Below are 23812 nucleotides of genomic sequence, written 5' to 3'. Positions count from 1 at the left end.
TCGGTCAAACCACGTGCTTGCCACAGAGCCAGGGTCCAGGATCCCTCGAACTGGGTCATGCACAGGAGTGGTGAGGGGTGCCCACTGTGTTGGGGGCTGGCCGTGAGGGGTGCCTCCTGAGGATGTGGAAGTTACTCTGGAGGGAACAGGGGGGCCCTGAGGAGCATGGGCAGGGGAGTGACAAGATCCACCAGGAGCAGAGGAAGGATCAAGAGTGGCTGTGGTGAAGAGGAATAGAGAAGGAGGCATAGCAGGAGAGTCAGGAGGCCACCTGAAGAGGTAGAGCAAGGGAGGCAAACAGTCTGAGCCCGATGCTATAAGGGAGAAGGTGATGGAGGCCTGTGAGGTATTTCTGAGGCAAGAACAGCAGCCCGCAGGGAGTGAGGAAGGAGGGGCAAAATCCAAGAACGGACCACAGTGGCCCTGGCTGGGAAGCTGAGGACCCATGGGCATAGCACACAGTGGGGGTGTGCTGGCACTGGCATTCAGTGCAGATGTCCTGGCCCCAGTTCAGGCCTTTACTTGACACCTACGACCCCTCAGCTCAGATGCTCAGAGCAGCCAGGCCTGGTGCGGGCCCTGGAGACAGTCTGCCCTCTGGGATGTCACAGTCCAGAGGGACAGGGAAACAGCACTCAATGCCCCAGAAGTGCTCGGGGCAACAAGCGCACACGGCCCTGGGCACTCTGGTGCGCTTTGGCTGAGAAGGGAGGGAAGGTAGGGCAGGTGCCAGAGATGTAACAGTGGCAAAACAAAGTCCCAAGCCATGTAGAGAGCCTGGCATATTCTGGAACAGCCAAATGCGAGGCTAGAGTAGGCTGATGCTCAGTTCGTGAAGCGCTTTGTGCACCTTGCTGAGGAGTTTGACCGCAATCGTCCAGGAGCCATGGAAGCGTGTGAAGATGAGGAGGGAAGGGAGGTTTTGCCAGAGGAGGGGCTGAAGCGGGGGACACCTCCCAAGGCAAGAGGACACATCAGGAGAGTGTACATTAGGTAAAAGCTGAACACTCATTCCCCACAACACCAACAGGCAAATGTCTGGAACAGAGACCCAGAGACAAGCACTAGAAATGGATTCTCAAATGGCCAGGCTGGCTGAAGGGCTCTTACCCCGGAAGCAAATAGAGATAAAGCCAAGGAGGATTCCAGGGCAATTTTGTAGAACACCAAGACTTAAGAGGCAGGAGGCAACAGGGTGCCAAGAAAAGAGAAAGATCTAGAAGGACGGGCAGAGCACTAGAAGGAGACTAGAAGGGACCCTGTCACAAAAACCAAGGCAAAACCGCTTCAGGTCATTAAAGAATCAGAGGCTGCTCAGGGCCTGAGGGAGGAGAGGCAGCGATTTAGGCACATGGCCACCCTGCGGAAAAGGGAGAGGGAGGCCAGGCCCAGGTGGCTTGAGATGCAGGCATCAAACGTCCAGCAAGAAAGTGAGGAGAGTAAGTATAGACTGCTGCGTCAACAGGCTCAGAGAACTAAGCTTCTACTAAACCCAAATAACAGTCCCAGTGTAATGTGCCCTCTTAACTATGGTTATTACAAGTCTCAGATGATGATTAACACCCCTCGTGCCAGGAACTGATCTTAGAACTTCACAGGTCACTCTAATAACCTTCACAACAAACCAATGAGGCGGCCACGATTACAGCCTCTGTTACCTGATAAGGAAATTCAGGCAAACAAGTTACCCTCCCAACACCACACAGCAAGTGGCCAAGCCAACGCTGGAACTTAGATGTGAGTTCAGGGCTACACACTTAACCCCTGTACCTAAGAGAAAGAGCCTCGCCCAGAATCATCTTTCATGCCAATCTGAAGGCCTCCAAAGGCTTCATGAAGAAAAGCTGTAGGTCCTGCATGCAAAACAAGAGCAGGAATCCAGGTCTCTGTAGTGGTTTCCAGAAACTATTCAGGCTCTCTGCTCCCTCACACCTTAAGCTACATATGTATTTCTCCTCAGTCCCTGCAATACCAACCTCAATTTGACTGGCTCTCAGGGCTATTAAAATGCACAGACTAAAACAGTTATGCATAAAAACTAATACAACCAGGGAAGTTACTTTGGGATACAAAAAGGAATTGGCTCCCAACTCTGACATAGTGTGCCCCCATTTCTATAAGGGACACATTCCCAGACACTCAGTGGATGCCTGAAATTGGGGCTAGTGCTAAACTTTATATATACTGTGTTTTCCTACATACATAACCTATGATAAAGCTTAATTTATAAATTAGGCACAGGGAGAGATTCACAATAATAACAAAATGGAAAAATTACAACAGAGTTGACCCTTGACAACATGGGTTTGAACTGTGCAGGTCAACTTACATGCAAATTTTTTTCTGTAAATACATACAGCACCATAAATGTATTTTTTCTTCCTTGTGATTTTCTTAGTAACACTTTTCCTCTAGCTTATTTTATTCTAAGAATACAGTATATCGTATATACAACATACAAAATATGTGTTAATCAACTCTTTATGTTACTGGAAGGCTCCTAGTTACGCTCTGGGGAAATTAAAAGTTGTATGAGGATTTTTCAGTTGTGGGGGTCAGTGCCCCAACTCCTGCACTGTTCAAGGGTCAATTGTATACTGTAATAAAAGCTATATGAATGTGGTCTCTTTCTCAAATACCTCATTGTGCTGAACTCACCCTCCTTGTGATGGTGTGAGGTAAGATGCCTACATGGTGAGATGAAGAGAGATGAATGAGGTAGCACCAGGCTACTCCTGAGCTTCTGATGATACGTCAGGAGGAGGAGCACCCGCTTCTAGACCACAGTTGACCACAGTAGATAATGGAAAGATCAGAAAGTGAACCCAGTTAAAGGGGGAACTGTTGTGCTACAGGGCTGTTTGGCTGTCCTATGGTGGGGATTGTTCTATAGTGACAAGAACAACCTCTGAAAGCTCCTACTTCCTTTGCCTCTGCTGCCATGCCACTTCTAGAGGCCAGTATGTCAAAAGAGTAGTGCGTAGGGGTTCAGAGTGAGAGTGCAGGCCTTGGAGTCAAAGACCTGAGTGCAAATTCTAGGTCTGCCACTGTGACTTTAGGCAAAATATATAACCTGAGTCTTAGTTTACTGATCTGCAAACACATGCTATAGCAATACCACTCCTTTCTTATGAGAGCTAAATGAGATTCTACAAAGGAGATGCTGAAAAATCACAGACTATAGCTTCAAGGTAGCACTTAAATCAAATAAAATTTAAAATTTCCCCCAAACCAGCTACAATCAGCAAAAAACGCTCACAGAACTTTCTTCCAGTTTTCCTCACTCTTCCTCTTTCTAAAACTGAGGTCCAATGGCATTCGCCCTATCAGAATACAGAAATTTATCATGTGGTCTGATTCAAAGTACCTCTTATGAACATTTATCATCTATCACCAGCATAAATCTGGTTTTTAAAATATAATGCAAAAACATCTAAGTACCTTTGTTTTTAAAAATGAAATTATAAGACCCTATTAATTGAATTCAACATGTCTAGGGGCAAAATATTTAAGGAATAATGTTAAATCAAGAAAACATATCTTAGGGGGAAAAAGTTGAATGAAAACATTGATAAGTATTACTATATATACATATATATACCCACACACCCACACATACATGTGTATAAATAAATTGACCAAAGAAGAGTCAAGAAAGGTTTCTTTTTTTAATTACAAAGAAACAAAACGAGATACCTAAGCCTTGAAATAAACCTGAATACCAACTGACCCTGATGGAACCGATCTGGATGCCACTGGCCACTGCTCGAATGTGTCGCTGAGCCTGGCAGCACTAACTGGCCCTTCCCGCCAGCTTCTGCTGCAGGAAATGCCGAGGCAGGAGGAAGGGTTTCTAGCCAGTAGAGAACCCACGTGATGATCATGTGGTGTGAATTAAAAGCCGGTTTACAGACTCTTGGAATTCACGACCCACTTAATTTTGGCAAAATGTAGTTTTCTGGCTCAAAAGAAAAAAATACGCATAAGAAAGCATTTGGATATCTCCAAGTAAATGATTCTGACAGACGTGGAGAGGCAGAACAGAAGCTCTTGGGAGTAACAGAGACACTGTCCCTTAAGTCGTGGGGCTCCCAAACCTTAAACAGGAGATGATAATATTCAACTTACTGAATAGCAAGTTCAGGCCCAAGTCCAGTGGAAAAAAATTTCTATTTTCTTAAATTTTGAGTATGTAGGGAAAAATATAAAAACATACTATATAAATAAATAGGGTTTTAAAAAATCAACATAGTACATCCCCAGTTTCTGAATGTCTTACCAAAACAAGTACAATCACACATGAGCACATGATTTGTTTGGGTTTTAAAATCAGTTCCAATTAAGTTATATTTGCATAATATAGTATAGTTTGCAAATCAGTATCTCCAGCCTGAAGTCTAGATCTGAATTTTCAACAAGCTTTCTCCACTTTTGATGTCCCACAGACATCTCAAAATCAGCCTTTCTAGAAAGAATTCAGATTGGCATCCTTGCCATTACACAGACATACATTCACACCGTCCATATCTTCCTATGTGCTCCCGACTACTCACCCTGTTGTTCAAGTCAAAGACCTGGACATCATTCTTGACTTATCCTTCACATACATGACCCCTTCACATCCATTTAGTCACCAATCTGCCTCTCGAACACCTCTGAAATTCATCCACTTCTCTCCATTTCTATTGCTACTTCCAAGGCTACACCAAACTTCGTAGCTGACAATTTGGGCTTCAGCTTTGGGCTGACCTGCTCTGCCTTGTATTAATGGGGTGGACTTGGACAAGTTATTTGTCACTGGAATCCTTAAGTCTCCTAACCTACAAAATGAGGATAATGACAACAATGCCCACCTCAGAGTTGCTGGGTAATTTAAATGAAGTGATCCATGTAAAAGTTGTGAAATAATCCCCCAAAGCTATGAAATATTCAATTAATCTCGACTGTCACAATCATCTTCTCTTTGGGTGCTAAGCACAATTCCTCTGGGTGAGGCGACCTCCTCTCCTAGTGGCATTAACACTCTTAGATAAATGTTTTCTCTGTCTCGTCACCTAAACATGAGCTCTCTAATGGCAAGGACTGAGTCCTCTTCCCATATATAATATGAATGAATGACTAATAAGACAATGATAATAATGAATGATCATATATGAATGTTAAGAGCTATATAATAAGAAATGACTACACACAATTATTAGTATATATTACACACTGAATGTATTTCCCTAGAGATCATCAATGAGAAAAATAAATATTAATGCATACAGGTTTAAGTCAGCAAGGAATCGATAATCAAAGGCTCAGCTACCATAATATTCTGACATGCAACATAATGAATTTTAAATAAGTTCTAAGTTTTCCCTTAGAAAATAACATATACAGGCACTTCTCGATCTTAAGAAGATTCATTTTTGCTACTCAGCAATTTATTTTCCATTATTTGGCAAGTCAGAGATACTTGTTCCTCAAAACAAAGAAGTCACTCGATAGTTTCAGAAGTGTGACCCAACCCTTTTTAGAGGAAGCATGTGGAAAACCCTCTCTACCCGCCTGCCCTGACGTCTAAGGCTCCCATTTATGAGAAAGACAAAGAGGATACTGACCCCAGTCATTCACAAGTAGGAAGAGGAGATTCAAATGTTTCCCTCTGGGGCTGAATTTTTTAAAAAATTAAAACCAGGGATGTGCTCCTTCTCTACTGGTTTTACTGGTTACAGGAAAACTGCCCTCTTTCTTAAGCAGTGAAAACAGATTGTCCTTAGTGTTTTTCATGTGAACAGAAGTGAGGAAAACAATTCTGATTTTATTTCCAAATTTTAAACGGTATTGTTCTGACTCAAATTTCTCAGCCTCTTGAGAGAAGTTCTAGATGAAACCAGGGGCCTCTACTCATTCTCAGGTGAGGGCACAGCAGGATACCTGGGCTCCATAGACACGCTGCATCGCCTGGAGCAACTGGTTGGTATAATCCGTGAGTGTGCCAGCATCTTCTTCAAATACACTCAGTAAAGAGCGAGTCTACAAGAAAAGAAGAAAGGAAGTTAATTTTATCTCTAAGAGGAAAAGTTACAAAGGAGGTAGAACAAACGAATGAATGAATGAACGCTCCTCTCTGAAATGGGGAGGGAAGGTGCCTCTTCTCTGGCTTTATTCTTTTACTGATAATACTAGTAAGAGTTGATTTCTGGAGCTTTAATTTAGAACTACTTTTCTAATCCTTCAGACTACAACACAGGGGCAAGCTGAATGCAATTTATTTGAGTGTTGGGACCAGAGAAGGAAAGCCAATTTTTAAAGAGTTAAGACTCAAGGGCTAATATCTGCTTGGACTCAGCCCCTACCTAAGCACCAGGAGAGTCCATCTAACTGGGGAAAAAAAGGGGGGGTTAAAAAGGCAGGCTCTCCTTTCCAGCCCATAAACTGAACACAACACCAGGCCTGTGTGTTTACCTGGGGTGTGGACGCCCAGCAGTGCATCACCCCAACAGCTAACCATCTGTCTGGTTTTCTGCAATCTTAGACATCTTGCAGGAGTGCGTCATTCTTTCCACTTAAAATGCTACAGTCAATTTCCATGTCTTTCATCATCTTTTATTCAAATGATTTTAAACTTGCAGCCAGGAAATTTCATGCACCCCAGGTCCCCCAGCAGGCAGATCCGAGCACAAAACTGAAACAGTTTAACAAAAATGGGAGCTCAGTTCCTTCAGGAAGGCTAACTACACAGTGCCCTGGAGCAGCTGAGCAATGTCATTAAATGGAAGGCAGTTCCTATTACTCTTGGGCACAGAGCCTGACACCGTTGAACACTGAAGAAATATTTACAAGACGCCTGGGCAACTCAGCTGGTTAAACGTCTGCCTTCAGCTCAGGCCATGATCCCAGGGTCCTGGGATGGAGCCCTGCATTGGGCTCTCTGCTCAGAAGAGTCTGCTTCTCCCTCTTTCTCTGCTTGCTGCTCCCCCTACTTGTGTGCACACGTGCACTCTCTCTTAAAAAAGTTGTTTTTACATATGAGATGGAGTCTAAATAAGTATCAACGTGTCACATAAGTGACCATTATCTACTGAAGAGACTTTACTGAATGTGTCAGTACAGTGGAAATTTAAAATATTATGTCAGCAGCACCAGGTGGCTCAGTCAGTTGAGCGTCAGTTAAGTGATCATCAGGGTCATGATCCTGGGGTCCTGGGATCAAGTCCCACATTAGGCTCCCTGCCCAGTGGGGAGCCTGCTTCTCCCTTTCCTTCTGCCTACTGCTCTGTCTACTTGTGCTGTCTCTCTCAATCTGTGTTAAATAAATAAATAAAATATTTTAAAAATAATAATAAATAATATAATATTATGTCAGTGATAATGGGATCTCTAAAAATAACCCCTTAGGCACAAAATGGACAGTAAGTTACAGAAAGGCTTTTAATAAAATGGTATCAAAGCACTTTACAAAGAACAATCTATTAAGGCTCATTATTTCCCTGTAAATGAATTTCAACTCCTTCTTTCTCTCAGGTAAGAGAGTGGTGATTGACCTCAAAGCACCCTCAGTCACCTGGGTATTTAGATGGTTTTCTATCCTGTATTTTGTTCCCCAAACTCCAATGATGCGTTTTGCAGCAGGACACAATTGTCCTGGCTTTGCCTGAGGCCTTGGAAGCTAAAACTACCTTCTCTGAGATCAATGTACTCCTTTCAGTATCAATCCTTATCCACAGAGGGACCAGAAGCAATGAATACAGAAAATGTACAGCAGGTTTTTAAAAAGCTCTCAATGACAACACATATCAGAGCTCACACAGTATGTAACTCTTGTGCTGGAGTAGAATTCTTCAAACCTTCTAAAATTAAAAACAATGGAACAAAACACATTTTACCAAACAAGGTTCATCATTAGTATGCATATACACTTTGACTTTTTCTGTTCTATTCCAGTCTCTTCCATCTGTAAACATACATGATGATTGTGTTCCACTGGCTCTCACAATCAATGCATGGATGTCAACCAGTACATGAAAAGCATTGGTTCAGAACTCTTCATTCTATCTTTTTAAAATGTATTTTTTATTTTGGAAAAAAAAAAAAAGATTGTATTCATTCATTGATGTATGCATTTCTGCCCTCATCCAGGATCTGCTGAACCATTGTGCTGGAAACTGTGTTTCAGAGGTGATTAGAACCGATTGTGTTCTTCAGGAGCTTAGAGCCTGCTGCACCTCTCAAAATATTCGGGATCCCCCTGGTACCATGTCAGTCCTGGGTCCAAATTCAGCCTCTAACACTAATTTGCAGAGTTCCTGAGATAATGAATATATATAAAGTGTCTGACAGCATGTGACATATAGCAATAGCAGATGATATGAACTTGAATTCATTGCTTGCTACAGGCTGTACGCTAAGGGCTTTCCATGTAATTTCATTATTTCTAAGTGATATCTGAATTTATTGAAGATATAGAGAGAGCAGATATGGATGGAGCATCTGGGAGAGACTTGGAAAGGAAAGGAGCATGAGTCTCTATGATTGCATTTTAACACCAGAGCAGTACTTATCTATACAGTTATCTATAAATGTTATTAGTAAAGGACCTTTTTTGTCTCTTTGTATTTATGGTGTCAATGCTGTAGGAGCTCACTCACGTTTATATGATACTGGCATCTTTCTTTGCTATAACCAACATGTCTAGGAAAACAAGAAGGAAAGAATGATACAACTAGATTGAGTACATTTAATTTTTCTAAATACTACTGATAACTGTCCAGTCAAGTCCTACTTATTGTTTTTAAAACTCTTGGAAATAAAATAGAATGGAAAATGAGAAGATGAAAGAGAAGCTTTGTGGAATGTTCTCCACAAAGAGAAGAGACAGAAAACAAAAACTCCCATTTACTCTGTACCTCCTGTATCTGAGACATAGTGCTCAGCACTAAATACTTGCTACTTCATTTAATCCTTCCAACAACTTTATGAGGCAGATACCATGGATATTTAACCCTACTTTACAGATAATAAAACTGAGGTTCAGCAAGGTTAAGAAACTTGCTCAACCTCCCATTGCTGGGAAGCAGTCCAGCTGGGATGTCCATCCAGGTTTGACCAGGATCATTGGCCACACTTCACTGGCCACTGCAGGAGGCTGCACCTGTCACCCAGCTGGCTGAGCTTCAACGGGCGTGCTCTGTGGTCCACAGCCCAAGTCCTGCCTGGAGCTGGCTTCCCTTTGGTCATCCTACCATCATGCTCTCACCTATAATAACTGCCAAATTTATATCACAAGTGTTTTGTTTTGTTTCCTTATACTCTGGACATGTATGTTTACCATGACCCCTATTAGCCCTTGCAAGAAAAATCCAATCTTTCTAACTAGGCTACAATCACTACTGAAAAAAACATCCTGCTATCTTAGGCACTGTTCTGATTTCCACATTATCAGCTCTATACCTGCTTAAATTTATATCTGGAACAACAGGAATATTCTACATCTGGAACATACAGAAGGAGACAAAGGGGCAGCCGAATGTACACCAGACATTAGACTCTACAGAAAAGTCCAAAAGACCCTGATGCATATCACTTATAAAGATATTAACAGCAATCGTTTATGGAGTTACCATGACACACAAGCATGAAGACACTTTATACACCTTATTCATTCTTCAGGACAATTCCATTAAATAATTATTTTTACGCCGAGCCAGAAAAACCAAACGCCCTAAGGATATAGCCTCAGCTCCACAGCATCCCTCCATCGTAAAGAATCTAAGTATTACCTAATAAAATAGTTCTTAGACACTTTTTGTTCTCCAGAATAGCATCTGATTATATAATGGCATAATTTTAATAACTCTGATTATAAAACATACACATTATTCTCCGCAATGAAGACATAACCACCAGGTTGTTTTGAGGCATCTTGCTTGAGTCTAGAAAGCCTGGTTTGGTCAGGGAGGGCTGCTCCCAGTTGGACCACTCGTTGCATAATCTCAGAACTAAGTCTTAAGTTTCCCTGTGCTTCAGCTATTCCAATTGCAAAGGAAACAAACAAACAAAAATCAAGAAAACAGCAAGCAATACTGCTTCACCTTATCTTTTGTCTTCACCTTATCTCAAAAGCGTACTACTTACACAAAAGAGAATAAGCCCCTGAAGGAATCTACGCTGCAGCTGCTCAAAGCTGCATTTGTGTTCTTATCAGAGCGCATTCACACAGTACTGGCACTGCTTTGCTTATCTGTCTCCCAGTACAGACTGTGCACCATGGAGGGCAGGCACTCTTACCTTGTCACTATATTCCCAGCATCTAGTAGGGCCGGGCAAGGAGCAGAGGCTCACAAACAGCAACAGAGACAAGTATCTTTGTCTCCAAAACATTCTGCTTCTCACATATTAGATATAACCAGAAATAATGTGTATGCACAGACTAGTCTTCGACACACCATGCAGTACTAAAAAGGATGAGATGAATAGATGTGTCTAAGCGCGGTCAACTGCTATTCAGTTCTTCTTGGGTCATTGAGTTCAATTACAAAAGCTTTTGTGTTCACTTAATGAATCATGTGCAGGTTGCTGCAGCAACCCTCATAACTACTCTTCATAAAACTAGAAGAAACAAACAATAGATGGTTTCTTAGGATCTTTTCCTTTCAGTGAAACATTTTAGGTCCCCAATGACAGAAGGGTCAGGTGCCAGGTAGCTGGGCCAACTTGAACAATATAGGCAGACTGCCTGGGTTCCAATCCTGGCTCTGCCACTGTCTGGTGTATAATCTTGGGCTGGCTATTTAACTTCTCTGCTTCTTGGTAATTTTAATAGGAGACCTACTTCAAAAAATTGATGGGAATATTAGGTGAGCTAATACAGATAAAGGATTTAGAATAATGCCTGGTACATAAAATGCAAATGCATGTGTGATATAGGTGTTTGCTGTTGTTTTTATTCTGTACACATAAAAGGAATTAGATCTGCTTTTCTCCACTTCCTAATCTATGAGTCTCCTCAGGAATAAGGCTGCTTTAGGCACACCCCCCCCCCCATATAAGACTGCTAAATAAATACGTTCTGATGATTATCAAAGAACTTCTTGAAAGTTAGCTTCCTCTGAACAACCTATGAAAAATTCTAGTAAAGTGACACCAAGTCCCAAAAGCAGTAACAAATTCCCTACATTAAGAGGAACATTATACAGGAATGGCAATGCCACTAAACTTCCTCTTCCACTTATGAGCTCAAAGTTATAAATCATGCAATAATGATAGAATTTTAAGCTTTTATTTTTTATTTTTTTTTTTTTTTTAGAATTTTAAGCTTTTAAAGCTCCTTATAAATCACCGGTTCCACATCCCTCATTCTGTAGATGAGAAAACTGAGTCAGCCACAGAATGAGAATAAGCGACTTGCCCCAAAGACATGGTAAATTAGTGACAGAGCAAGAATTAGGATGCAGTTTTCCTGACTTGTTTGCCAGTCCTCTGCTTCCTCCCGGCTGAGAAAACCCTGCAAACCACTCAGAAAAATGGTACATACGCACTTATATGAGAGTCAGAAATGCAGAATGTGACCTATCAGCGAGGGCAGCATAGAAGAATCAGTGTTTTCTCTCTGACCTGGCTCGGCCAACACCACGATCAGTTAGGAAAGCAATATATCTGCACTTTTGGACTGTAAAGCAAACGGAAATCCTCGTTCAAAATGTTATCATTAGAAGTTCTACATTATTATCTTCATATCTGACATAATGTGTGAGGTGCAGACAAAAAGACTTCTCCAAAGGGCTTCGGTCCCATTAAAATGCCACAAGTTTAGAGCCTTCAAAGAGGTCTTTAAAAAGTCGATCAGACCAGCGGATGCCAATTAGAAAAAGAAAAAAAAAAGTCACAGCTTGCTCAAGTTTCTTACTTGCCTACCTAAGATCACAAAGAAATGGGCACAAGGCAACGAAGCACACAGTGCTCTGACACTTATTCTGAACTGGCAAGATGCAAAGTGGGTGTAGGTAAGCCCATCAAAAAATCATCCTAGGTGCACCTGGATAGCTCAGCTGGTTAAGAGTCTGCCTTTGGCTCAGGTCATGATCTTGGTGTCCTGGGATCCAGACCCCTCCCGCTCCCTGCTCCCTGCTCCCTGCTCCGCGGGAGTCAGCTTCTCCCTCTGCCACTCCCCCTACTCTGCTCTTCTCTCCCGGTCAAACACATACATAAAATCTTAAAGAAAATAAAATACATTCCTCCCAGGAGTGCAATTTGCTAAGAAAAAGGAACCGAAGAGAGATGGAACGGGGAACAGGTTAATCTCATTTGAATTTCTGAAGAGTCGAGACATCGGGGGGCTAAAAAGACTTATTAATAACCCAGGGATACAGAACCAGGAGAGCTGATACGAAGCCAAAGCCGGGGAAATGCTAATGGCGAACAGAAGTTCCCTGAAGAGAAGGGCACTGAATTATGAACTAATGTCATTCAGCACTCATCCGCTACATTTACACGGCAGCCTTCATCTGCAGAGCTCGAAGGACTTAACTTTGGTCTCGCTAATGAAATCCCTCCGTGCGACAGTGGGGCAGGTGTTGTCATAGTCTCTTGACAAAACAGGAAAAGCGTGCGGAAGGGTCCTGCTGGGAAAGAGCTGGGCTCTGCCTCCCATCTTGGCCCTAAATCCACTAGGACCCACCGCATCAGTAGCAGTAGTAATGATAATAGCGATGACAACTTCTATACAGGACGTTGCCCGCCAACAACTTTACTGGCATCCTGACAACTCCATGAGGCGGGTACAATTATTGTCCCCGGGTTACAGATGACAAAACTGCGGCACACAAAGGTTGTTTGTCCGAGGCACTCAGCGGAGCGGCGGAGCCGGAGTTTAGGCCGGGCAGCGTCAGTGTCGGCTGACTCCGAAGGGGGTCACGACACAAAGACTCCGGCGGCGGAGGGCTTTCTCGGGTTCTCCAGCCCCGCCTGAGGGGTGCCCCCTCCCGGCCCCCGGGCGGCCCCCTGCGTGCTCCCGGCCTCCACCCCCGGGCTCGAGGGGCCGCCCCGGCCTCCAGTCCCCGCCGGGCGAGAGCACCGGGGCGGCGGGAGGTACCTGGGGGCTGTCCTGCAACGCCTCCTCCAGCAGGAGCTTGTCCACGGCGGGCATGGCGGCGCGGGGCCGGACAGAAGGACGGAGTGCGGGAGGCGCGGCCGCCAAGGGTGCTCCGGAATGAAGCTACGAGGCAGACGCTCCGTGCCTGCCGCGGCCCCGCGCGCGCCCACGCCTGGCCAGAGGCCGCCCCCCGCGCCTCGGCCCGCCCCCGGCCCGCCCCCGGCCCGCCCCCTCCCCGCCCAGCCCTCCGCGGAGCCGGATCAACAGGAAGTGTGGCGAGCGCGCGGCCGCGCCGCCGGAAGTGTGGCGGCCTCGCTTCCGCCGCGCCGCACCGCGCCTCGCGGGACCCGGCCCAGCCTAGCGCCGGCCTCGCGGTTCAGGGGTCGCGGGAGGTGTCAAGGTGTTCGGTGACGTAGTCGGGTGCGTGGCGCTGGTCGCGGCTTATTAAAGCCCCAAACGGGGAACTCGAGGGCGGAACGATAAGGTTTTACCTACTTGGCACCTACGCGGGGGACTTTCGATTGGAAGGACTTAGGGGCGAACAGGTGTTTGCCGCTGTGACCCTCGCCACTTCCTGAACGGGAGGGAAGAGCCAACACTTGCTGCACCACCTTTTCTAGATAAATCCCAGTGCCCCGTGACCGCTCGCAGCGCACAGGTCACCTAATTGTAGAGAAAAAAAAAAAAAAAAAAGGATAGTTGAATCATCCGCGTGCGCCGTTCTTCAGAAGTAAGCATTTTGCAAATCAGAGCTATATGATTGGAGCGGTGGAATCAGACCTCATCCTCAGGGTTGGCTGTGTTTTCTCATTTGGAAAATTGATCAAGCTACTGTTTAGAGCTGGAAGGCATCCATCATCTAGTTCAGTTGTTCTCATTTAGAGGTAAGAAAACGGCCCCCAGAGTGAGGGACTTGGTCAGGGTCACACAAGGAAAGGTGGAGGAAGAGGAGGGAGGAGGGGGGAGCCCTGGGGGAGTACCTGCAAATGGACCGTGAGGTCTTCTTATATCAAAGGGCAGGGGTTCAGAAGCCCCTTCTTAGGAATCAGTAAGGTTTATCCAGTAGAGGGGCGTCTGGGAGGCTCAGGGGTTGGGCGTCTTCCTTCGGCTCAAGGTCCTGGGATGGAGTCCCTCATCGGGCTTTCCTGCGGAGAACCTGCTTCTCCCTCTGCCTGTATCTCTGCCTCTCTCTGTGTCTCTCATGAATAAATAAAATCTTAAAAAAAAAAAAAAAAGATTTATCCAGTAGAACACAGTAGCAAAATCAACAGGCAGGATATGATAAAATTAGATGCTATAGAAACTCCGAGGTGTTTAAGGTACCAGGCTGAGTTCCAAACACCTCTGAAATTCTGATGGCAGGCTGCCTGGTCACTTGGAGACTCCAGGGCCATTATTCCCAGTTGGCTGTAGCCAGCACCAGCCTTTCCTGAGCCATCGTATGGCCTCCATAGGAAAATCATCCAGCATCCTTTTCCCTACTATATTCTCTTCTTGGGTAGATTCATGCTCACACCATGTTTCTTCCTTCTCCTGTATTTTCTATCATTTCTATCATGAGTACCGTTCAGTTAATTCCATCTTATCTACTCTCTCAACTGTCTCCTGACCAAAATCCTCTTCCAAAGGCCAGACTCCAGCTCTTCCTTCCCCCTCCCTGGCCCCAGAGATCACTACCCACTCTGAATAGCCATCTCCTTGATTGACATCCAAGGTATCTTACCAAGTAGTGCCTTTTCTTTCTCTGTATAGATCTCACTCCCTGTGTAAATAGTAAGCCCCTCAAGAGATTAGTGCATCATCTTCTTTTTACCTGAATACTGAGACATGGGATAACAAATACTAGTTTGCGGTTTATGACACTCATCTCTTACAACTCTTTTCCAATTACTTAAAAGAAGTTTCCCCCCAACCATCCGTCTTGCTTTGTTCTCATTCTTGCACCCAACTGAAAACAATTATTAATTGCCTGCCAGACAATAAAGATCCTGCTGATGATAAGAATGGTGTAGGATTATAGCAAGAGAAAGAAATGCATACACTTTAATATGAAAATAGATGTTAAAAAAGACACAATCCCCTCCATGATCATTGAAAGGTCTCAGAAGTCTCTTAGGGAATCACAACATTTTTATGTGCCACCTTATTTCCTAATTAAAGTCACTTTTCCTCGAACACCTGTATTCAAAATCGCTTAAGTGTTTTTACACAATGCCATTACTTTTCTACGTTTTATTACTACATTATGGGTAAACAGCCTCAGTGGGATTTCTTGTCACTTAAGTGTCATTTATAACATTGTTTCTATAGGAGGATTCATCCCAAATTGAAAACAACTAAGTTACAAAACCAACTCTGGGAATACAATACATTTGCAAATTGTCCATTCATTCATTAGTTCATCTAATCATTCATTTAATTAAATGTAGACTGCTCAATATGAAGCACTGTCTCCCACTTACTTTACTGTCTTTAAAATAAAATGCCTCTCATATAAATTCTGAAGCCAAATACCCTCCTCTTCAACAGATAATCTGTGAAAAACTATGTAAGGAATTTTTATGAAAACATGAGAAAAATTTTAAATGTTTCATGTAAAAGTATCTGTCCCTATTAAACTATTGGGAGGGTGGATTTCAAACATCCATAGCCACTGTATCTGAAATCCCTGGGTGACAGGAAGTTCAAAGATGGACAATTTAGAGTTGCCATGTCATCTGGGGAGAACAATAATGAACTCCTGAGTAAGCCCCTCAAGAGATTGAGTAAGCCCCTCCAAGCTCCTCCTGAGCTGGAGCCTTTTACCTACTGAAGATCAGTTGGGAAAAAGACACAAGTTGTTTTTTAGAGATATTGATATAGAAATATAGATATAGGCCCCTATCTAGATTTCCTATATTAATCAGGCCTTTTTCCATTGGAAATGACAGAAATCTAACTCCAGTTAGCTGAAAGAAAACATAAAAGTCTGAGAGAAACCGAGAAATAAGGAAACTACATTTTTTCAGTTATTTGTAAACTGAGGAGAATGCCCTGGAAAGGTGGGGGGCAACTGAAGATAGAAAGTGATATGACAATTATAGGAGCATGGTCCTTGAGTAGACAAAAAAGGAGTGAGATCCAAATCACATGTGATGGTGATAGAAGCAGGGACAGTGTGCTCAGACTGATACATGTGACAGGTTGGTAGATTAAATGGAGGAGGGTGAAGGAGCTCTTTTCTGATTGCTTTTATTTTCTCAGTAGAATAAGAAGCAAGTCCATCAGCTCAAAATAGTGATGCTGAGAGGATGTTGAAAGTTTGAGGAGAGAGGAAGGGCTATGGTAAAGTCATCGTGGGGAAGAGGAAGATGAGGCATAAGTATCAATATCCTCATTTTACAGATACTACAATTGAGGCTCAAACAGATGACATGACAGAGCCAAGGTTCTAAGGGCCAGGACTGTGCCTGCTCCACTCAAGAGATTGAAAATATCTGTCCACGCCAACACTTGCACATGGATGTTGATAGTACCATTATTTATAACAGCCAAAAAATGGGAAACAGCCTGAATGTCCATCAACTATAGGTGGATAAACAAAATATGGTATTATGGTTCCATACAATGGAACATTATTATTTCTAACAATATTATTTCATATTATTAGGTAGTAAAAAAATAAGAGTACTTATACATGCTATAATGTGACTGAATCTTGAAAACAATATGCTAAGTAAAAGAAGCCAGACATAAAAGGCCACGTATTACATGACTCTAACTACACGAAATGTCCAGAACAGAAAAGTCCACAGAGGTCAAAAGTAGATGAATGGTAGCCAGAGAGGCAGGAGAGAGGAGGAAATTGGGAGCAACTGCTACTAGATATGGGGTTTATTTTAGGATAATGAAACGATTAGGAATTGGTAATAATGATCATACAACCTTGTGAATGTGCTAAAAAAAAAACATACACAATATTGAATTGTACACTTCAAAATAGCAAGTTTTTTGATATGTAAATTATATCTCAATTAAAAATAAAAAATAACTTCTTTTTTAAAAATCAGGGATTCTATTATTGAAAGAAAAGAGGGAGAATAACAATTTGGGGACAGTGGTCTTTGTCACAATTCCCTAGAATGAGTTAATCAGATAAGAGTCTCTTTGGACTATTTTTGGGTTAATGGAAGAGTAGAGAAAGAAGGTTCTATAAAGAAGAGGTGGTACATTAAACAGAAGCAGTCTTGACAAATAGTCACAGAGAGATGTTCTCAAGTTCCAAAGCCTTGGGCTCAGTTTGTTATCACCTCCTTGTGACTCTCGCTGGGAATTAAGACTTGACTTTCCATTTGAACTCATAAAACAAGATGAAGTTTAGAAAAATGTTTCACTCATAAGGTCACTGACTTTTGACTTCTGCAAAATTAGCAACTAGGCCCTCTGCTACCAGTGACTTTTAAAGTCGGAATAGTTGGAGCCTGGGAATTGCTCCAGAGAAATCACTGGCCTATGAGGCTTTTGGTCATTAATCAAGAAAGTTGGAAGTTCAGTAGCATGAATGTCACTGACTCTGTCATTTGAAGCTCTGCTTCAAATTTATAGAAATGTATAGAAAAGAATGCTAAGAAGGGTGCTTGGGTGGTTCAGTCATCTAAGTGTCTGCCTCTGGCTCAGGTCATGATCTCAGGGTCCTGAAATCAAGCCCCATGTTGGGCTGCCTGCTTAGCGGGGAACCTGCTTCTCCTTCTCCCTCTGCCCCTCCCCACACCACTCACTCAAGCTCTTTCTCAATTAAATAAATAAATAGGGGAACCCTGGGTGGCTCAGCGGTTTGGCACCTGCCTTTGGCCCAGGGCGTGATCCTGGAGTCCCGGGATCGAGTCCCGCGTCGGGCTCCCAGCATGGAGCCTGCTTCTCCCTCCTCCTGTGTCTCTGCCTCTCTCTCTCTATGTCTATCATGAATAAATAAATAAATCTTTAAAAAAACACATAAATAAATAAATAATTTAATAAATAATAATTTATCTTTATTTCTTAAGCAGGGTTTTTTTTTTTTAAGATTTTATTTATTTATTTCACACACACACACAGAAAACACAAATGGAGAGGATGGGCAGAGGGAGAGGGAGAAGCAGACCACCAACTGAGCAGGGAGCCTGATGTGGGGCTCAATCCCAGATCCCGGCATCATGACCTGAGCTGAAAGCAGATGCTCAACCGACTGAGCCACACAGGTGACCCAAATAAAATCCTTAAAAAACCCAAAAAACAAAAAACTAAGAATAATGAACAGATATGAGGGAAAACATTACATCATAGAAAGATCCTGACTTTGAAGTTGGGCCTGCATCTCAGTGCTGGCATTGTGGTTTATGAGCCAGGAGATTCTGTTTAACAAACAGCCTCAGTTTACCTCTCTGTGATATGGGAATGACGTCTATCTCAAGTTCTTTCCATGGCCACCTAGCCGCATGCCCTGTGTTCATCAGGACTCTCAGTCACAGGTGACAGAAACCTAAGTCCAATTAGCTTAAGGAAAACATGAAAAGCTAGAGAAATTGATGAGGAGTTTGAGAGAAGGCTGGATTTCTTAGACCGTGTCACCAGGAAGGGCAAAAGTGAGCTGGAACCTCCCCAACTGGGAACTCAAGGTCCTTGGGGTTTTCTCTCCACCACCTGTCCTCCTCTGTTGGCTTCGTTCTCTCAGATCTGAGACTCTGGGTGCTAGAACCATGTCTGCTGGCAGTTGCAGACTCCCATCTGGCACTAGAAAGGAATGGGATAATTCCCAGCTTTAGTCTGAAAAATCCTAGTTAAGGATTCTGATTACCCAGGTTGAGGACAGACACCTACCTGCCTGCTCCTCTGATCACTAGCTGTGGCTGTATGTGCACAGGTGCACATGCTACCAGGTACAAGGAAGGGCCCCAGTCTAGGTCAGGGCTATGCCCCTGAGGCCAGAGGAGGTGGAGTCTGTGACAGCAAGAAGGTGGAAGGGGAAGGACCACACAGATCCATGCATGAAAAATCTGCCCCAAGTCCCCCACTCAGCTTCACTTTCAGCCCATCTCACCTCCCTCAGCCATCCACACTTTCTCTTCCTCCTACTTCACATCTCAAGTATCACCCAGTGATACTTGGCATCACCCGGTGGCCGGAACTGGAAATCTGGAAGTCAACCTGTGTTCCTCCTTCTTGCTGACCTTCCTGTTGGAATGAATCACCCAACCCTCAAGCTGTGCCCATGAACTCTTCACACTTCAATCCCTTCCTCTCCACCCCCGTCCCTGCTCTAGCATAGAATTCATCAACCTTTGTGCTGCAGTGATAATGGCTCTTCTTTCTCCTTGTTGTATCTCCCTCTATTCTAATTTCCACACTCTGGTGACTGTTATTTTTCCAAAATGATACAAGTGATAAAGAGACACTTGCTGTGTCTCTTCTCTGCTCAATTTAAAAAAAAAAAAAGGCTCTCTATTAATGCCAGCTACATAATTTCTGGTTCCAGGTGCAAAATGTTCAGAAAACAAGGGAAAAATGCCACTGAATGTACTGAAATATGAAGATTTTTCCTTTCTTCTTTTTGTAGTCTCTGTCTCAATTTATCATGGTGTTTTGTTTTTTTTTTAAATTTTTATTTATTTATGATAGTCACAGAGAGAGAGAGAGAGGCAGAGACACAGGCAGAGGGAGAAGCAGGCTCCATGCACCGGGAGCCCGATGTGGGATTCGATCCCGGGTCTCCAGGATCGCGCCCCGGGCCAAAGGCAAGCACCAAACCACTGTGCCACCCAGGGATCCCTATCATGGTGTTTTTATTTGTCATTTAATGTTGTTCTCAGTAAAGAAATAATCATACTATAAATTATTAGCATGAACATTACTATTTATTATTGTACAGTTCCAATTTTAAAGACAAATCTAAGAGCCTTTAGCTCACATATGGACTCACTGAAGTGATACAATTCATATTTTGTGGCCCAGTGAACAAAACTAACCCAACATTTTTTTTAAGATTTTATTTATTTATTTGAGAGAGGGGGGAGGGGCAGAGGGTGAGGGAGAATCCTGAAACAGATTTCCCACTGAGTGCAGAGCCCCACACCAGGTTTGATCCCAGGATCCTGAGATCATGACCTGAGCTGAAATCAAGAGTCAGCCAACTGAGCCGCCCAGGCACCCTTAACCCAACCGTTTTTTGTTTTTTTTTAAGATTTAAAAATATTTTTAGTTTATTCATGAGAGACATAGAGAGAGATGCAGAGATATATATATGCAGAGGGAGAAGCAGGTTCCCTGCAGGGAGCCTGCTGTGGGACTCGATCCCAGAACCCTGGGATCACAACCTGAGCTGAAGGCAGACACTCTACCACTCAGCCACCTAGGCATGCAACTCAACTGTTTTTATCTCACTTCTTAATATGGACACATTCTATGAACACTCAGTGGAAAGTAGAGGCTTCCAAAACATGCTTACTTTGCCTTTGCTTTGAGCTGCTAAACTCCCACCCATAGTAGTTCCTCTGGAATTCTATGCTTTTGGAGTATCATGAACACTACCTGTGAATGAAGCAGCAAGATAATGCCAACACACATACTGCATATGTCTCCTCTGTTCACATGCCTACTGCATTGTCCCACTGGACTTCATTTACAAAGCACAAGCAGAAAGAAAACATTATTAAGAATTTCAAGATGAAAAAGAAAAAAAAAAAAAAAAGAATTTCAAGATGGCCTAGAACAGAGCAGTAAACCAAGCATGGGGCCTACCTGAGCATGGAATCCTGCCAGACTTTACAAGGTCATACACCCACGAAGCCAGTTCTGCTTCCTATTTTCTATAGAGCAGGTTCCAACTGCTTCAGAGGAAATGCCGGGCCTGTTATGATTAGGCCTGAGCCTTATCTCCTTCCTTTATCCTGTCACCTACTTTCTCTGCCGCACACAATGTTTTCTCCTGCAAGGATGAGTGCCTTAATACTTTCTCTTTCACCATTCTCATTGCCTGAAATGTTTTAGGTCCTCTGCTTATCTTAAGTTTGAGTTCAAAGGCTGTCTCCTCTGTAAAGACTGCCTCACCTCTACCAGGAAAACAGAGCTCTTGGGATCCCTGGGTAGCGCAGCGGTTTGGCGCCTGCCTTTGGCCCAGGGCACGATCCTGGAGACCCGGGATCGAATCCCACATCGGGCTCCCGGTGCATGGAGCCTGCTTCTCCCTCTGCCTGTGTCTCTGCCTCTCTCTCTCTCTCTCTGTATGACTATCATAAATAAATAAAAAATTAAAAAAACAAAAACAAAAAAAAAACAAACAGAGCTCTTCTCACGCATCTCCCTGCACTCCAGTACAGCCTGTGGTCACCATACATCGCAGCACCGTTGCCAAGATTGTAAGCTCTTCCAGGGCAGGAACTGTCTCTTTTCTGTGTTGAGTTCTCAGTGTCCAGCAGTATGTCTGGCAAATGATAGGAGCTCACATGATAGAATATTTATAAATGGAATGAAAGAATGAAATAAAGCCTGGCATACAGTAGGCATTCATTCACTAAATGATTCTTTCAAAAATATCTACTGAGTGCCCATGATATATGGGCTCCGTGCCATATCTGTCCTCCCTTCAATGAATTGTGAGTGTCTACTGCATGCCAGGGCTGATCTACAGAACTAGGGACACGTGATGAGCAAGATAGGAAAGGCCTCTTCCTCCTAAGACCCTACACTCTAGTTGGCTCTCCATAAATGTCATTTCATTTCCTCCCCCTTTCCCTGTGCCTCCCAAGAGGTAACCAAATCAGTCATACATATTTTAAGACTTTCTCTGCTTTTACCTTCTGCTCTGGATTTCCTTTCTCTGCACCATTCTCAGGTACAAAGAGAAGGATGCTTGATCATGCCAGAGTTGTTTGGCTTTGTTATTCGTTTTCAGCCCCTGCAGCGGTTACCATAGAATGAACAGGAAACCAGCCCTGTAGCCCCTGCACCAGCTGGGGTCATCTCACCAAATTATTCTAGAGATTATTCCCCCAAATCACTGACTGCTGACTATTGTTTCCAATCTCTTCCTCTCACCTAAGTGCTTTTCTCACAAGTTTGAGGTGTATTTCCTTGTAACACACACCATATCTGGTTATGAAAACAGCATGTGCCTCACTTGGAGTGCAGTTGGATCCAGAGCTCAGCTCAAACCAACCAGAGAGAGAACAGAACTGTGGCCAGGATGCCTGAGTTTTTGCTAACATAGGCTATCTTCCCTCCTCCCTTCCCTTTTCCCTGACCCTGCCCTTGACCTTCTACCCTCCTGTAATTTCTGAGTATTTTTTAGTAGGGAAGAATGTTATGAGAACCTTCTTTTATAAAAGTACCCTTACTCATACAGAGCTTATGTTCCCCAGAGTTCTCCCAGCTGAGATGAAATTTTTCAACCTTAATCATGGCTAAAAGAAGAAATATTTTGGAAAGTCTGAACAAACTTACTTCAGAAACTATTTATGACTTAGAGTATTAAGTTGTAGAAGGGTTTTGGGTGAAGTAGTTGTGGAAGGATCATCCTACTGAATTGTGTCCCTCTTGCCCCAAATTCATATATTGAAGCTCTAACCCCAATGTGATAGGATTTGGAGATGGGTCCTTTGGGAAGTAACTAGGGTTAGAGTCTCTAGGGTGTGTCTCTCATGATGAAATTAGTGGCTTTACAAGGAGAGAAAGAGGAAGAGATGCTCCCTTTGTGAGGAGAGTGAAGGTAGCCATCTGTAGGCCAGCAAGAAGGCTCTGACCAGGAACTGGATCAGCCAGCACTTTGATCTTGGACTTCTGAACCTCCAGAGGTCATAACTAATTTGCACACATCTCTGTTCAGTGCCAGTTACTGTTGAATAGTTTGAGTCCCTGCAAGGCATGTCAGGGGTTAATTTGACCACATCAATTGCTGTAGCCACTCACTGCACATTGTTGATTTAAATGGTGACCTCAGCTGAGCTCTGACACATTGGAAGTGACCACAGGTTGCTGGATCCAATGAGTGCTTGAAATCATTCCCAATACATGAATAGGTTTTCATAGAGTTCTTGTTCCTAGAGAAAGTATCGTTATGGAGAACTCAGCTCTTAGTCACAGCATTTTGGTTCACTCTGCAGAAGGTGTTGGAGGAGATAATCAGGAAGATGTGACCACCAGTTGGTCCAATGCTGGACCTAGGCAATCAGAGGCTTCTCACACTCTTCCCTGTCCTTGGAATGCACATTCTGCCTACGTTCCCACAAAGGGAACTGTCCCACTGGCATAGCCTTGAGAGAGTAAGGTGTTGTCAGAACACAGAATGGTATAAGTGACTGAACCCAGGTAAGGCCTATATATAAACGGTAAGATGCTAGTGGGCAGGTACTAGGATTTACTATCTCACGACTGCCCCAACAAGACTCATGTGTAACTTTTCTTACTTATTCAACCTGCCACCTACCAATCTGGAGTGGTCTGCCCTTTCTTCCATCTCTCCTTGTCCTCCAAGTATGGGGGCCAGTTTGTGGGCCAACAGAAGGTCCCTGAAGACTTAAACAATGCAGATGGGATTGTCCTCTCTAGCCTGAAATTGCTCTACAGCAACTTTGCCTATCAAATGCAATATTTTGCTTGGGAAGAATGATAATCATAATAATAGCAATAAATATTGCAATAACAGTGATATCTTAAAGAAATGGAGGTTTATACATGCCAGATGTTGTGCTAAATGATAAATATATATATCAACAACCATGCATG

General features: G+C 43.5%; 1 protein-coding gene across 8 annotated transcripts in view; it reads right to left on the bottom strand.

The window, feature by feature from the left end:
• Positions 1-13288, bottom strand: part of APPL2 (adaptor protein, phosphotyrosine interacting with PH domain and leucine zipper 2) — a 50264-nt gene extending 36976 nt beyond the window's left edge. For 4 of the 8 annotated variants that reach the window (XM_026010923.2, XM_072742632.1, XM_072742634.1 and 1 more), the window contains exons 1-2: positions 13079-13288; positions 5923-6021 (exon numbers count right to left, since the gene is read on the bottom strand). In XM_026010923.2, coding sequence (XP_025866708.2) covers positions 5923-6021; positions 13079-13132 — 153 coding nt within the window. In that variant the 5' untranslated portion in view covers positions 13133-13288. Of the gene's footprint in view, positions 1-5922; positions 6022-10275; positions 10499-13078 lie in introns of those variants that run through there. The other 4 variants (XM_026010924.2, XM_026010926.2, XM_026010925.2 and 1 more) reach the window with 2 other exon arrangements.
• Between the last annotated feature and the right edge of the window lie 10524 nt (positions 13289-23812).

Source organism: Vulpes vulpes, chromosome 16, assembly GCF_048418805.1.
Source record: "Vulpes vulpes isolate BD-2025 chromosome 16, VulVul3, whole genome shotgun sequence".
NCBI lineage: Eukaryota > Metazoa > Chordata > Mammalia > Carnivora > Canidae > Vulpes > Vulpes vulpes.
This window is presented reverse-complemented; position numbering and strand designations above follow the sequence as displayed.